Source organism: Chionomys nivalis, chromosome 11 (genome assembly GCF_950005125.1).
Source record: "Chionomys nivalis chromosome 11, mChiNiv1.1, whole genome shotgun sequence".
Classification (NCBI taxonomy): Eukaryota; Metazoa; Chordata; class Mammalia; order Rodentia; family Cricetidae; genus Chionomys; species Chionomys nivalis.
In genome coordinates, this window is record NC_080096.1 from 38,506,321 (window position 1) to 38,521,358 (window position 15,038).

Sequence of the window (15,038 nt, forward strand, 5' to 3'; positions counted from 1 at the left end):
GTCAGGGCCAGAGTCAAACCTCTCTCAGCTGTGTAACAGCCTCAGGCAACTATCAAAACCTGGGAAAACAATAAAAACTGCTTCATTAAGATATTAGGAAAATGAATGGGATAATTTGTCCATTACCCAGTTCCAGGGCATAATACATTTTGTGGAAGGTCCATCCTTTTTTACTTACTTTTGTTTTGGGGTGTGTGTGTTTGTGTGTGTGTGTGTGTGTGTGTGTGTGTGAGAGAGAGAGAGAGAGAGAGAGAGAGAGAGAGAGAGAGAGAGAGAGAGAGAGATCTTACTCTATAATCCAGGATGTCCTGGAACCTATCTTTTTTTGCCCAAACTGGCTACAAACCCGTGGTTATCCTTCTGCCTCAACCTCCTGAGTACAGGATTACAGGCGCTCACTATCAAGTTCAGCTCCATGTACTCTTTTATTCTATTTTTTTAGGTACGGAAAATAAATGAATTGTCAATCATGTATAAAAGTAACTGGGTAAAAGTCATACTTTTCCGAGCCCAACAATACGTTCCTGAATTCTAGTATTTACCTTTATCTCTTTCTTTATCTTGATAAAATTTCCCTGCAGTCAGCTGGAATTTACCGTAATCAGACTGGTGTTTGGATTGCACCCATCGTTTTGTCCATCCATCTATGGAATAAAGGAGAAAAAGAGAACACATTCAAACGAATTCAGTTTTTGGTGCTAATTCAGCCCTAGGGAAGAATAAGAGTGTAACAGAGGGCGACTCAGAATATTCTGAAAGTTATGCTCACCACATAGTCCCTGCAGCTCACCATTCATGTCCTGTCATGAAGAGCTGCTCAGACGACAAGCAATTGAGCCACTTTTCCATCAGCACCTCATTCATGACAGTTAAGTCTTGAAAATCTCCGTGGGAAGGTGTAGCCAGAGGGCATGAAACGTTTATGGAGCCCTCATTCGCTTTTATGCTTGGCAAAGTAAAATAATAAAACCTGCTTTCTAAGGAAGGAGACTCACGAAACATTTCATACTTCCTGAATTAGCAAAGATGATCATGAACAATCAGTCTCTACTTAGCCCTTTCTTGTTGCTTAAACTTTTTGGACTCTCTTGCAGATGTAAGATGCTGATGCATGTGTTTTGCTTTGGCATAGGTGGCATGCAGACAAAGAAGATTCTTTTGAGGACCTGGCATTCCACCCAAACACTCATTGTCTTTCTGATTTTTTGCCTCAGAGTTGCTGACTCCTACTTCCTGGGCCCAATCACAGTCCCAGAGACACAGAGCAATTTGGCAGCTTGAGATAGAGAGGTTTTGAGGGTGGCCTTTAGTTCACCTCTGCCTGCCTCGGAATGAAGTTTCTCAGTGCTCGCTGCCTGATGGGTAAGGGCAGTACATTTCATCTTCCATGAAAACCTCACTTCAGCAGGCCGTCATCAGAAACACCAGGAGCTGGTGGAGTCAGTTCCTCTACTAAGGGCCCAGGTCAGGTGACTCAATGGCTTCTCAGGAATCCCAGGGGCTTGGCCTGGCCTTTCTAATCTTTTATTTTATTTTTGGTTTTTTTGACAGGGCCTTATGTAGTCCAGGCTCACTTTGAACTCCTGATCCTTATTATGTCTCTGCTTCCTAAGTACTGGGATTGTAAACTATAACACCACACTAGGTCACTCAGCTCGCTTGCTTGTGTTCTCTCTATATATCTATGTGTGTGCGTGCATGCAGGTGGATGGGTAAGTGCACACTGCACATGTGTTTATTTATTGTCAGATGTCAACCTCAGGTGTTTTTACTGAAGTACTGTCCTCCTTGCTTTGAGATAGATTTTCTCACTGTAACCTGGGTCTTGCTGATTAGGCTAGACTGGGAAGCCATCAAGCCCCAGGCACCTTCTTGTCTCTGCCTCCTGGTGCTATGATACCAAGTGCATGCCATCATGCCTGGCTTTTTATCTGGGCACTGAGGACTGAACTCAGGTCTTCATGAAATATGGCAAGCACTTTACTAACTGAGCATTCTACTGTACCCTGACCCTTTGGTGGCAGGGTTTCACTATGTAGCCTTGGATGGTCTTAAACTCATAAAGATCCTCCTATCTCAGATTCTTGGGTTCTGGGATTACAGGAACACAACCAGTACTATACAGTGGGATATGGGATTATAAGCACACACTACCAGGACTATACAGTGGGATAAGGGATTATAAGCACACACTACCAGGACTATACAGTGGGAGTCTATTTCAAAAAATGAGAAAGAGAGAGATCTCCAAAATACATTGCTATGGTATCATGCCTATTTTGAATAACAACACTTTTAAAAGAGCAGGAATCCAGCAGCTAAGAGCACCTGCTGTTCTTGCAGAGGACCTGGGTTCAATTCCCAGCACCCACATGGCAGCTCATAACTGTCTGTAACTCCAGTCCTAGGGGATCCAATGTCTTCTTCTGACCACCATGGATACCATATGCATGTGGTACAGAGACACACATGCAGGCAAAACACCCATAAACATAAAATAAGTTTAAAAAAGAAAGAAAAAAAAAAGTAGGTCTAAGATTAGTCTGATCTCTTTCTTAAAAGCAAAAATGCGCCGGGCGGTGGTGGCGCACGCCTTTAATCCCAGCACTTGGGAGGCAGAGGCAGGCGGATCTCTGTGAGTTCGAGACCAGCCTGGTCTACAAGAGCTAGTTCCAGGACAGGCTCCAAAAAACCACAGAGAAACCCTGTCTCGAAAAACAAAACAAAACAAAACAAAACAAAAGCAAAAATGCTATCTTCGTGTGAAGTGTCCTCTCTATACTAAGGAAAGTTCTTATTGTTAAGGACAGAAAGCATAAGCCATGGCGGTTTGTACACGCAGACCCTGTTACAGCAATCCTTACCTTCTTGATCACCTCTATACCAATCTGCTTTTCGACTCCAGCCAAGCTCACCTCCCACAATTTACAACTTATTATTGCTTTTCTAGTTCAGTGCATGTGATTGCTTGTTCAGCTTCTTCATTGATTCTCTATTTCTTTAGGAGGACTCCTGTATCAATATACTTAAAAAGCTCATCTGCATTAACCTTTTAAAGATGCTTACACACTTAATGCATGTGCTGGTTAGTATGGCCAACTTGACACAAAGCAGAGCCGCCTGGGAAGAGGGAACCTCAACTGAAGAATCTCCCATCAGATCTGTGGGCATGTCTGTGGGGCTTTTTCATGTTTAATAATAGATACAGGAAGACCCAGGCCACTGTGGGCACTGCCACCCCAAGCAGGTGATCTTGGGTTGTATAAGAAAGCAAGCTGAGCAAGCCATGGAGAATGAATCAATAAGCATTCTTCACGGTCTCTGCTTCGGATTCCTGCTTTGACTTCCTGCCTTGGCTTCCTCCATGATTGACAGTAACTTATAAGCCAAGTAAATGCTTTCCTCCAGAAGCTGTTTTGGTTATGGTGAGTGTTTCGGAGGGGAGGGAGGGCAATTCAATGGTTTCTCTGTGTGGCCCTGGCTGTCTTGGAACTCACTCTGGTCCAGGCTGACCTCGAACTCAGAGATCCACCTGCCACCCAAATACTAAGATTACAGGCATGCTCTGCCACTGCCTGGATGGTCATGGTGTTTTATTATAGCAACAGAAAGGAGGCCATGACAAGGATTAAAAAAAATATTTAGTAAATATGTATGATTTTCTCATTAATCTGCCTTATGTTGACTGAATTCTCAGGTTGAGGGGAAAAATGATAAAAACAACTAAAATTAAAAGGGAGCCAGGGATGTTGCTCAGTAGCAGGGTTTAGCATGACCCTGGTTTCATCCTCAGTTCCACACTGTGCCAAACAAACAGCAAATGAGATAAAAAAAAATTCAGAAAAGGGAGAGATTAAAATTCTTTCTCCCCAACACTTCCCAAAGTCTTCCTGTCTTTCTCAATGTCTCAGTGTTCGACAGGTCTTGGTGAACAATTATATTACCCCATCTTCATAGAGGGAGTTTATTTCTGAATGAGGCCATCGTGGCTTGGAAAACTTCACCCCGTCTTCATAGACAATGCAGCTTCGTTGTTTGCATTTTGCACCTAGGGTGCTAGCTAGTTTAATGCCAGCTTGACACAATTAGGGTCATCTGAGAGGGGAGAATCTTAATTGAGAAAATGCCTCCATAAGATTGGCTATAAGCAGACAAGCCTATAGGGCATTTTCTTAATTAGTCCCTGAAGGGGGAGGTCCAGCCCATGGTGGGTGGTACCACCCCTGGCCTGGTGGTCTTGTGTTCTGAAAGAAAACTGGCTGGGCAAGCCATGAGGAGCAAGCCAGTAAGAAGCACCCATCTATAGCCTCAACATCAGCTCCTACCTCCAGATTCCTCCCCTGCTTGAGTTCTTGTCCTGACTTCAGTCAGTGATGAACAACGATGTGAACATGTCAGCCGAATAAACCCTTTTCTCCCCAAGCTGGTTTGGTCATGGTGTTCTATCACAGCTACAGTCACCCTAACTAGGACAGCTAGTAAGTGCTGTACTTAAGAGCTGATCCCAAAGCTGTCTGATTTTCCTCTGGAAGAGATAAAAAAATGAGTTATGTAAAAAAAAAAAAAGTACACTATAATAATAGCTACTAAAATAGATTTCAGAATGAATGGTATTTAAGAAATAAAAAATAGCTACTATTTAGCAGCCATATGTCAGGCATCGTGTTGAAAGCCGTGAACACGTTTTTTTCCCCCTGTGTTCTCATAATAGCCCCGTGATGAATGTCCTAATTTTTTTCCCACTTAAGATGAAGAAAGAGAAACTCGGAATCTTGCTCAAGAGCCTAGTTTGTAAGAGAGCAAACCAGACTTGCATCCAGATCTGTGCAACACGGAGATCTGTGTGTGTAACCCCAGACTATATAACTCCCCTTGAGGCCATGTATGTGAAAAGCCCTTTATAAGCTAAAAAGTGTGCAACAGAGATAAGGCAGTCATGGCACTTTATAATTTGTGTGTAATTTGATTAATGTCTATCTAATCACACCTGTCGCAAATAAGGAACTTCTCCTGGGGCTGGAAAGATGGCCAACAGTTGAGAGCACTTACTGCTCTTACAGAGGACCCATGTTCGTCTCCCAGCACCCACACGGCAGTTTACAGCCACTTATAACTGCAGTTCCAGAGACTCGGATGCCTCTTCTGACCTCTGAGGGCCCTTTCACACATGTGGTGCACACACATACCTACACTGACACACATACACAAGTACTAAAATAAATATTTCTAAAATAATAGCTTTTCCTTAGGAAAATAATGTCACGTAATTAGTAAAGTCCCGCATTAATACATAATGCTTTTCTTCTTAATCTTTAATATCTTAAAATCAGAAAAGGCTCAGGCGAGAATGACTAACTGGTCATTTCTTCTACATTTTGCAGATAGGGAAACTGAGGCCCAGAAACAAAAGTGACCTGTTTGTGGACACTTAGTTCTCAATTGCAGATCTGATACTAGAGTCATGGCTTCCGCAAATATTCATTGAACATTCACTTTGAGCCAGGCACCTGACTCACAGACAGGAGTCTGACTAGACCCTTTCCGAGACCAGTGAACCTCTGGGGGTTCATGAAGTCTGGTGGAAGAGACATTCCAGCAAGCAACTGAACAGTAAACAGAAAAGTGAAGCACCAAGTGGCTAGTATTTACAGAAGACAGCACAGGGTAACGGAATTCTGCAAATCGTAGGCTGCTCAGCACTAGAGGAAGCACAGCTGAAGAAGCGGAAAGGTGAGGTGTGGGTGTTCCAAACAGAAAGGAACACATGAAAGCTCAGAAAGGATGCAGGGGAGACAGGAGAACAGTGTGTCAGGCAAGGTGCTAACTCAGAAAACCAAAATACCCAAACAAAACAAAACCTCTTCAAAGAAAGTAAGTATGCAGTAATGTTTATCAAATAATAGATTGACTTAGGACCACAACGAATTAAAATAATAAAAAACTAATTTTTAGGCTGGTGAAATGGCTCAATGGATAAAGAAACAGCTATCAATCCTGATGATCTGAGTTCAATTTTGGGATCCACAGGATGAACAAGAGAATTAACTTCTGCAAGCTACTCTCTGACCACTACACACTTGCCATGCATACGCAGAACTCCCACAATAAACACGAATGTAATATAAGACAATAATTACTATTCTCATTGAGTAAGAGCTTTGAGTAGTTCCTCCATTTATGTTGGAGGTGTTGCTCCCAAGCTGGCACTTTATCAACCAAGCATTCCCAGCCCTGAAAGTCACTTCCCATCCAGCTTTTCCTAGGGAACAGATAGTCAAGTTTACTAAGAAAATGTATGGGCCATATGGCGGCACACACCTTTAATCCCAGCACTTGGGAGTCAGAGACAGGTGGATCTCTGTGAGTTCAAGGCCAGCCTGGTCTACAGAGCGAGTTTCAGGACACTGGCCTCCACAGGGTTTGCACAACATATATATATATATACACTTACAACACATAGATTAAAAAAAATCTTAAAAAGAATGCTTTTTGTGGTTGCATAGCATTCTATCAGGGGACATGATTTGCCTGCTCAATTCTAGAATTTTTTGCATTAAAATTGTAAAGTTTTATTTATATGTTCTGTTGAGATTAATATAGTTTTATTCTTAGGAGTTTGACTAGAAGAAAGAAAGAATACAATTTATTTCTTCTAACTGATTTTTTTTTAAAGCCTTGGAGAGAAAACTTTTTGGTGAAATAATGAGGTGGGTTTTTTTTTTTTTGTAATTTATTAAACACTCTCCCCCTCCTTTCTGAGACAGGGTACTCTGACCTCCACATCCATGCCAAGAGCTTTATGTCAGCTAGATAGGGGATTCTGGCCTTGAAGTCACTACGTAGCTGAGGATGACCTTGATTTTCTGATCCTTCTGCCTCTGCTTTCTAAGTTGGGTTTTGTATGCATTGGTGTTTGACCTGCATATATGTCTGTGTGAGGGTGCCAGATCCCTTGGAACAGGAGTTGCAAACAGTTGTGAACTGCCATGTGGGTGCTGAGAATTGAACCCAGGTCCTCTGGAAGAGCAGTCAGTGCTCTTAACCACTGAGCCATTTCTCCAGCCCCTTACTTTTGTTTTTAAATTACATTTAAAATGTTTCTCTCTCCTCTCTCTCTTTCTCTGTGAGTGTCTGTGTGTATGCGTGCATGCACATGCATGCATGCCATCGTGTACATGTGGAGGACGGGGGGGGGGGGCAACTTGCAGGAGCTGGCTCTGTCCTTCCACCATGTGGCTCCTGGGACTCAAGCTCAGGTGGTCAGCCTTGGTGGCAAGCTCTTTACCTGCAGAGCCATTTGGTCCCTACTTTTTGTTTCTTAAAATGCAACTTCTACTCTAGAGCATCTTTAGACTCTCAGAACTGCAAGGACATTCCAGAGAGTTCTGTGTGCCCTGCACGCTGTCCCCACCACTCACATTCCTGTGTTTAATCTGTCACAGCTAATGAGTTCCCGTTGATCCACAAGGAGCTAAGAGCTGTATTTATTGGGATTTCCTTAGTTTTTAACTGACAATTTTTTTCTATTCTAGGGTGCCAGTCAGGAACCACACCACACTGAATCATTGTGCCTCAGTTGGCTCCTCTACATACTGACCATCTCTCAGATTTTGCCTGTTTGATGACTTTCACTTGGAGGCGCACGCAGACACTTGGTAGAATGTCCTTCAGGTAAGGTCTCTGATACTGCCCTTGAGAGTAGACAGGGGTTCTAGGTGCAGGGAAGGGAGATCAGAGGCCAAGTGTCGTTGTTCTGTAGTCACTCTTGACGTGATGGTGTGATCCTGGGCAAGCTCACTCAGTCAGCTCTGCACTGCTCAGGACTCCTGGTGCGGATGCTCTACCTGGGGCTGTAACTCCAGGCTACAGTATTTATTTTGTCGCTCCAAGGTTTTTAACCTCGGATGTGCTTTCCTTTGGCTTCTGGCTCTCTGGAAAGCTCCTGCCATTTTCTTTTTTCACCATGTTCTTACTTTCTTGGAAGTATAAAAGGCTAAGGTAAGTCTTGCATGTTCCCTTCCCTGGCCCTAGAAGTAGCCATCTCTGTAAAGAGTGCTAGTTAGCGGCCTGCAAGTGGCAAATGGTATTATAAAGCCACAGTGTGAACTCTGGGAATCACTTCAAAAAGTGTTTCATTTTGGTGTGTGTGTGTGTGTGGTATGCTCGAGATTAATTCCAAGTCATTACACATGCCAGGCAAGTGCTCCGATCTTGCACTATATCCTCAACCTCGATTAATGGTTTCTTTTTCCATGCTGGAGATTCAATACATGCATACACTTATTGGAACTTAAAGAGAGAAAACTTTGAGGCAAATTACTCAGATGATTGGGATCATAACTGGTAAATGACATAATATTTCCAAATTTTCAGTACATACTATGCCATAACTTCTAATAAATGTGTGATTACTGAATCAGCCTTTTCTGAGCTTAAAGCAGTTGCCCACTGAAAGCCTGAATAAGTGTCAATGTTGTGGTGTACATATTTTAATTTTGCAAATTCTGCAAAGTGGAACACATCCATCTGCCAGATTTCATTCCTTTGCGTACCCTTTGGGTTAGTCCCTGCAGGTAGTGGTATTTTCATCCTTTATTCTATTTCATTTTAAATAAAATAATCAGACCAGAAAGATCACACTGAACAAGAAGAGAGATGGGAGCAGCATCATCTGTCTTTTTTTTTTTTTTTGGTGTGTGCTTATGTATGTATGATGTATGTAGCCATGTATGTGCACACTACCTTTTGAAGCAGGGTCTCCCACTGAACATAGGACTCATGAATTCAGCTAGGCAGCCTGGCCAATGAGCTCCAGAGATGTGCCTGTCTCCTAACCATCCCTGCCTCTTGTTCTGGGGTTTACAGACATATGTTGCTGCATTCAGATTTACATTGTTTCTGGGGACGCAAACTCTGGTCCTCATGCAACAAGCGCCTTACGAACTGAGCAGACTTTCCAGACCCTCTACCTTCATCCTAGGTTTTGGTTTCATTTATTTGTTTTGTCATCTTGACACAAGCTAGTGTCCTGGGCAGAGGAACCTCAACTGAGAAAATGCCTCCATAGGTGTGACCTACAGGCAAGCCAATGGGGCATTTTCTTAATTAGGAATTGGTGTGGGAGCGCCCAGCCCATGTGGGTGGTGCCATCCCTGGCCTGGTAGTCCTGGGGTGTTTGAGAAAGCAAACTGAGCAAGCCAGGAGTAGCAAGTCAGTTAGCAGCGCCCCTCCACAACCTCTGCAATACTTCCTGCCTTGAGTCCCTGCCCTGCCTTCCTTCCAGTGATGGACTGGGATATTTAAGTGAAGATGGAACAAACCCTTTCCTCCCCTAGTTGCTTTTGGCCATGGCGTTTTAGCACAGCAACAGATATCTAACCAAGACAACTCTCTTTTTTAAACAAATCTCATTTCTTTCCTGTACCGACTCATTTGTTTATGAGACAATATGTACTGCACCATAAAAATAATCAGATCCCTTCCTTCGTGAAGTTTCTGTACTGATTGAAGGTAAAGACAACAAAGTTTAACAGAATAATGTAAAGCTACGATGTGCAATATAACAGCAGGGAAATTATAATTTTATGAAGAAAACTAAACGTGCTAAGGTACTGCTTGAGGTGGAGTGACCAGCCTCTGTGCTGAGCCGACACTCTGGAGAGCGTGAGGCGTTTTCTAGGGGGGCCACAGCAGCAGAGCACCACAGAGGAGGAATCCGAATGGAGCAGGGCTTGTTATGGTCCAGCGCACCTGGTTTCCAGGCTTTCTCTCCAAGATTCTGTTTTCACTGCAGCCATGAGGAAGTCAGGGTGGCTAGCTCTGTCCTTGCAAACTCAGACAAGTGGGCCAGGGACGCGGCTTTGTTTCAAAGAACTTGTTTAGCTTATGCAAGACTCTGGGTTTGATTCAACACACACACACACACACACACACACACACACACCACACACACACACAAATAGGTTTAAAAATAAAAGAAAAAATCAGTGAGGTTAGTGAATTATACAAGGTCACCCACTGAGCAAATGGCAGAATCAGAACGTGAAGTCGCACACGTCCAAGGCCCCACTCTCGCCTCCCCATCCCTTCAGCCTCCAGAGAGATGCTCGCCATCCGTTTGTACTTGAGCTCTGCAAAAGGCCAGCTGGACCAGGTCCCTTTGGTTTGGGCATCTGTCCAGGCCAATTCTTTCCCCAAGCTCAGCATGTCCCAGTATCCCTGATTCACAGATGGTCTCAATTGCTTATCAGTCGGAGGCCTGAGCAGCAGGGTGTTCCTCAACCCCGCTGGGCTGTCCCCAGTGTGTCTCTGCCAGCTGGGTACAAAGGCCCTTTGTGTCAGAATGTCTCTCCGCCAAGTTTTCACAGACAAGTCTGAGAGCGAGCAGAATTAACATTCACACACACACACACACACTCACACACACACACACACTCACACACCTTGCAAGTCCCGCACCATTCAGACACTCACTGGAATTCCCGCTTCTGTCCCCCAGCTTCTGTATGTCTCAATGGTGGCTGCTGTGGCCACTGGTTTTCGCTTGCTCTGTCAATCTTCCAGCCTATGGGTAATGTGACAGTCCCTGGGAAAGTCCTGGGTTTCCACATGCTCCTGTTGGCCCAGAGGTCATTGGTATTATTGTGTGCTGGCCACCAGACACTTGGCAGCTCTCAACAGCAACCGCCAAATGCTTTATGAAGGAACAAGACCCGGGACTGACAAGAATCTCTGCCACTGGTGCATTGTGGAACCTTGGGAAATGGCCTTACCTCACCAGGGCTCAATTTCCCCACCCATAACTAGAAGGGTGCCTTCTGAGGCATCACAACTTCCAGGATGCTCTGTGGCCTGGGATATCCTAAGGGAACAGCAGAAAGCTGTGAGTTCAAGGTCAGCTTGGTTTACACAGCAGGAGCTATGTAGAGAGACTTTGCCAGAGAGAGAGAGAGAGAGAGAGAGAGAGAGAGAGAGAGAGAGAGAGAGGAGATTGTGGATGCTGGAGGTTGATCAGAGCATGTTCTGAGCCTATTCTTGCTCTTAGTGGTGGTGATGCTTTTTGACACAGGATCTCACATAATCCAGTCTGGCCTCAAACTTGCTTTATAGCTGAGACTGGCTTTGAACTTCAGATCTTTCTGCATCTGCCTCCCAAGTGCTGCTGGGCTGGAATTACAGGCAAAGTTCACTGTTTATTCTAAATATATTTTGGAGATAGAACCTGATAGATTAGAGGGAAAAAAAAAAAGAAAATTAAGGAATTGCAGATAATTCTCAGACTTAAAAAAAAAAATCTAAACAGCCCAGTGAGTGGATGGTGTGCTGAAGATGGAAAAGTGGAGCCCCGGAGGGACCTCAGCTGTGTTTCCATCATAGTAAGTATGAATGGACTTCTGAGCATCTGGTTTCTCATCAGTCTCTTCTGAATTGGAACAGAACAAGTCAGTGCCTAAATCTTCTCAGTACTGACTATGGAACAGTATTGGTCCCTATAAGCAGGGGGCAGGCTTCAGAATTGGGAGACCCCATGAACCAGCCTCCTTCAACAGCAGAACCAGCCTCTCAGCATGCCTCTCTGACCTCTCTCCTTTGGGTGTAATTACGTTTTGGATGGATTCTTATTAAGACAAGTGTTTGACCTCAATTAGTTTTTGGTCCTCTGATGGGAAGATTGTGCCGGCACTTTTTTCTTAGGGTATTATTATTATTTTGCATGTGTCAAAAACCCAGCCCTTTCGTTCTATAGTCCTATCCTGGGCACGTCCCTAGGCAGCTCAGACTTCGAAGCGCAGAAGGGAATCAGAGAGGCACACAGCTGGGGAAAGTGAGCGGTTGACACAGGAGAAGCAAAAGTGTCAAGGGACCCAGAGCCTGTGAGCAAGGCGTCCTGGAGAAGGGGCCGCCCGGCAGCCACCTTCATTGTGCGGCAGAAGGGCCGCTTTACTTCGCTCACAATCTTGGCCTCATCCAATCATTTTGGGGCTGGAGGTCGGAACCCAGTCTTTTTCTGACCCTGAGAAACATTTCATAAACATTCATCCATAAAACCCGTGGGCGTGTCCCTCCTTCCACATTGGGCTGGTGCAGCTCAGACCCCGGGGATGTGCCTGCAGGCCCATGCATGTTCTCTTTGCCTCTGGCAGGAGGGATGAGGGTTTGAGGTCCAGCCAGACCAAGTGGTCAGATGCTGTGACCACACTGGGCTCACTGAAAGGTCAGTCAGGAAAGGGGGCCACCAACCTGTTCTTGGTGAACAGGTTCCCCACAGCAAGTCAAGGGTTGAGGGGCTTCTTGCCAACCACTGAACCCTTTTCCTGTCTTCTCCCCTGTATTCTGATCATCCCGCCCTGGGACTACCTCTGCTTTCCACCAAAATTCCAGCAGCCTCTTAGATGGCAGTCCATCTCTAGACTCACATTTGGGCGGCCTCACAATCTTCTTTTCTTTGTCATTTTTGGAATTTTGAGGCAGTATCTCACTTGTATCCCAGACTGGTCTAAAACTCCATATAGCTCAGGTTGGCCTCCAAGCCATGAGTATCCTATGACTTTAGCCTCTGAGTGCTGGGTCGGAGTTATAGGTCTAAGAACCACCACACTTGCCTTTTAATTTAATTTTTATGTTCATAATCTAGATCTTGGTCTTTATCTACGTCTTGCTAGTCTGTCTGACCTGGTACTTGCTATGCAGCCCAGTGCTGCGTGAGCCGCTCCTCCCAGCTCACAATCCCTCTTCATATGTGCGCCCCCTGTGTTTTTCCAAGACACAGGTCAGACCATTTCTCCTTGAGAAAGACCAGGCTTCGCAGCACCCTGAGGTAGCCCTTCTCTCCTCCTCCCCTTCTCTAGCCAGCTCCCCTAACATGCCACTCTAGTTCCGTCAGTCTCAGTCCTGAGAAACTCTTATCCATGCTTCAAAACACTATTTGAATTTTGCCTTCTCCTTGAAGGCTCCACCCTGCTCCCCCAACCATGTCTATTCAGTCTTCCTCTGAATTATCTCGTCACATTGTTATCCTCGATATGCTATTATCACAGATGAGGGAATAGAGCCTCAGAAAGCAGAAAGAGCTTGTCTTCGTTTTCAAGGTGGAATGTGAGCTGAAACCCCAAAGTCCTTATTCTTAGGCGAGTGCTTTGTTCACACTCAAACACACACAGGCACACGGAGCCTGAAAGAGTGTCACTGGGCCTCTGAGTAAGTGCACACACACACACACGCACTAACACACACACACATACACACACAGACACTGGGGATGCAGCTCAGTTGGTATAGTGCTTGCTAGCACGCTCCAAGCTGGTGGCTTAGCTCTTCAGCGTGGGGGACAAACTGGGTGTGGAGACAAAGGCCTGAAATCTCTGCACCAAGGAGGCAGGGTGTGGAAGATTAGAAGTACAGCTACATAGGGAGCTGAAGGCCAGCCTGACTGTATCAAAGTAACAAAGGAACCCTATGTCATAAGCAAGTAGCCCTGTCTCAGTCCCCTGATATTCCTGAGACATTCCGGGGCAAAGAGACCCTCGGAGCTCTAGTCTTTCATATAGCGTGGAAAGTCTTGCTATCCTCACCTGCGGTGGCACTTTTACTCTGGGTTCTCTTGCTTCTGTTTTTCAGAAACAGCATTGAGCATACCTACTAAGTGCGGAACTTTGCATGTCTTACCTTCTGTAACTCTCAGAATAACCTTGCAAGATCTATTTTGGCCTCTTATACTAGAGAAGGAATCCAAACACAGATCCAGGGCCACAGCAGGGTCTGAACTGGATTTGAACTGCAGCTCTTCTAGGTCTGAATGGTTTCCCAAGGGGAAAGTTAGCCTGACTTCCTCTGGAGCTGGTGAGTGAGAGGGAACAGGGGCGCTCTGGTCCAGGATAGCTTACCCCCATCTTCAAACTCCTCCCGGAAGTAGACTTGGCGGCGCTTCCCCTGAGTCCTCAAGGTGCAGGTGGTCAGCACCAGCAGCAGAGGTAGCAGCGACAGACTCTTCATCTTCACAATCCTGCAGAGATGTCTCAGAGAGCTGTTTAACCCAGCCAAGTGCGTTGTGTATCTCTTACCTTGACCCTGGGGCTCAGGCTGGCATCACCTGCTCCAGCACCTGGCTGCCTCCCATTCGTGGCCTGGGTCCCGGCAATGAAGGCTGCAGCCAATGGTTGGGGACCACGAACTGGGAGTGCCGGAGGATCTCTGACTACATGTCAAGGGAACTACAGGGCAGGGTTCCCCAGAGTGTGGGGGAGTGGCAGGACCAGCTGAGGCTAGTCTCTAGAGAGTCCTGTGGACCTGCTCAACTTTGGAATAGTTGGATTCAAAGTGTTCGTAACATGATTCCTTACCTTACTCCTTCTTCCTTCCATCCACCCATTCACCCACCTGCCCATCTATCCACTCACCCACCTATCATCCACTGGGCCAATGAAGAAACTATGGTAACAGTGTGATGCCTGTTTATTTGAACAAAAACATGCAAGGCCCACGATGCCCAAAGGAAGCACTAATCCAGGACAGGATCTCAAAGACCGTGTCCTGAAGGAGATGATGGTGGCTAAGCCAGGGAAGAAGAAAGGGATAGACCAGGGCAGGCAGGGCAGGAACAGGGGCAAAGAGAGGGAAAGACTTGTCAGTTAATCTTGCTTCTACACAACCATTGCTATTCAGCCACTGCTACTTGCCCCATTGTGAGAAAAATAACTCTGAAGGGAGGGAACGGCACCATCGATTGTTGGCCATTGTGCCACGTGCTGAGCTCCAAACCAGGCCTTAACATGCATGGTATCATTCAACTGTCACACATCTGTGTGACAACAGTGTTGTTATGCTCACTCTACAGACAGACAAACAGAGGCCCTGGGAGACAAGTGGCTTGCCAATATCATGGCGAGGTAGAGTAAGAACTAGAACTTAGACCTTCTGGGTCCAGCTCCTTGGATGAACTTCATTTATTATTTATGTATTCCCTGAAGTTCTGTTGTGTGTGAGGCAGAGCCGGGAACCAAAGCCACAGGAGAACATGAGAATCAACCTGTGCCCGCGGA

General features: G+C 45.5%; 1 protein-coding gene across 1 annotated transcript in view; it reads right to left on the reverse strand.

Moving 5' to 3' along the window:
• The window catches only part of LOC130884098 (calreticulin-like), a 31,405-nt gene extending 17,413 nt beyond the window's left edge, over window positions 1–13,992 (reverse strand). The window contains exons 1-2 of the mRNA XM_057785051.1: window positions 13,884–13,992; window positions 543–644 (exon numbers count right to left, since the gene is read on the reverse strand). Coding sequence (XP_057641034.1) covers window positions 543–644; window positions 13,884–13,992 — 211 coding nt within the window. The remainder of the gene's footprint in view (window positions 1–542; window positions 645–13,883) is intronic.
• Window positions 13,993–15,038: the final 1,046 nt, after the last annotated feature.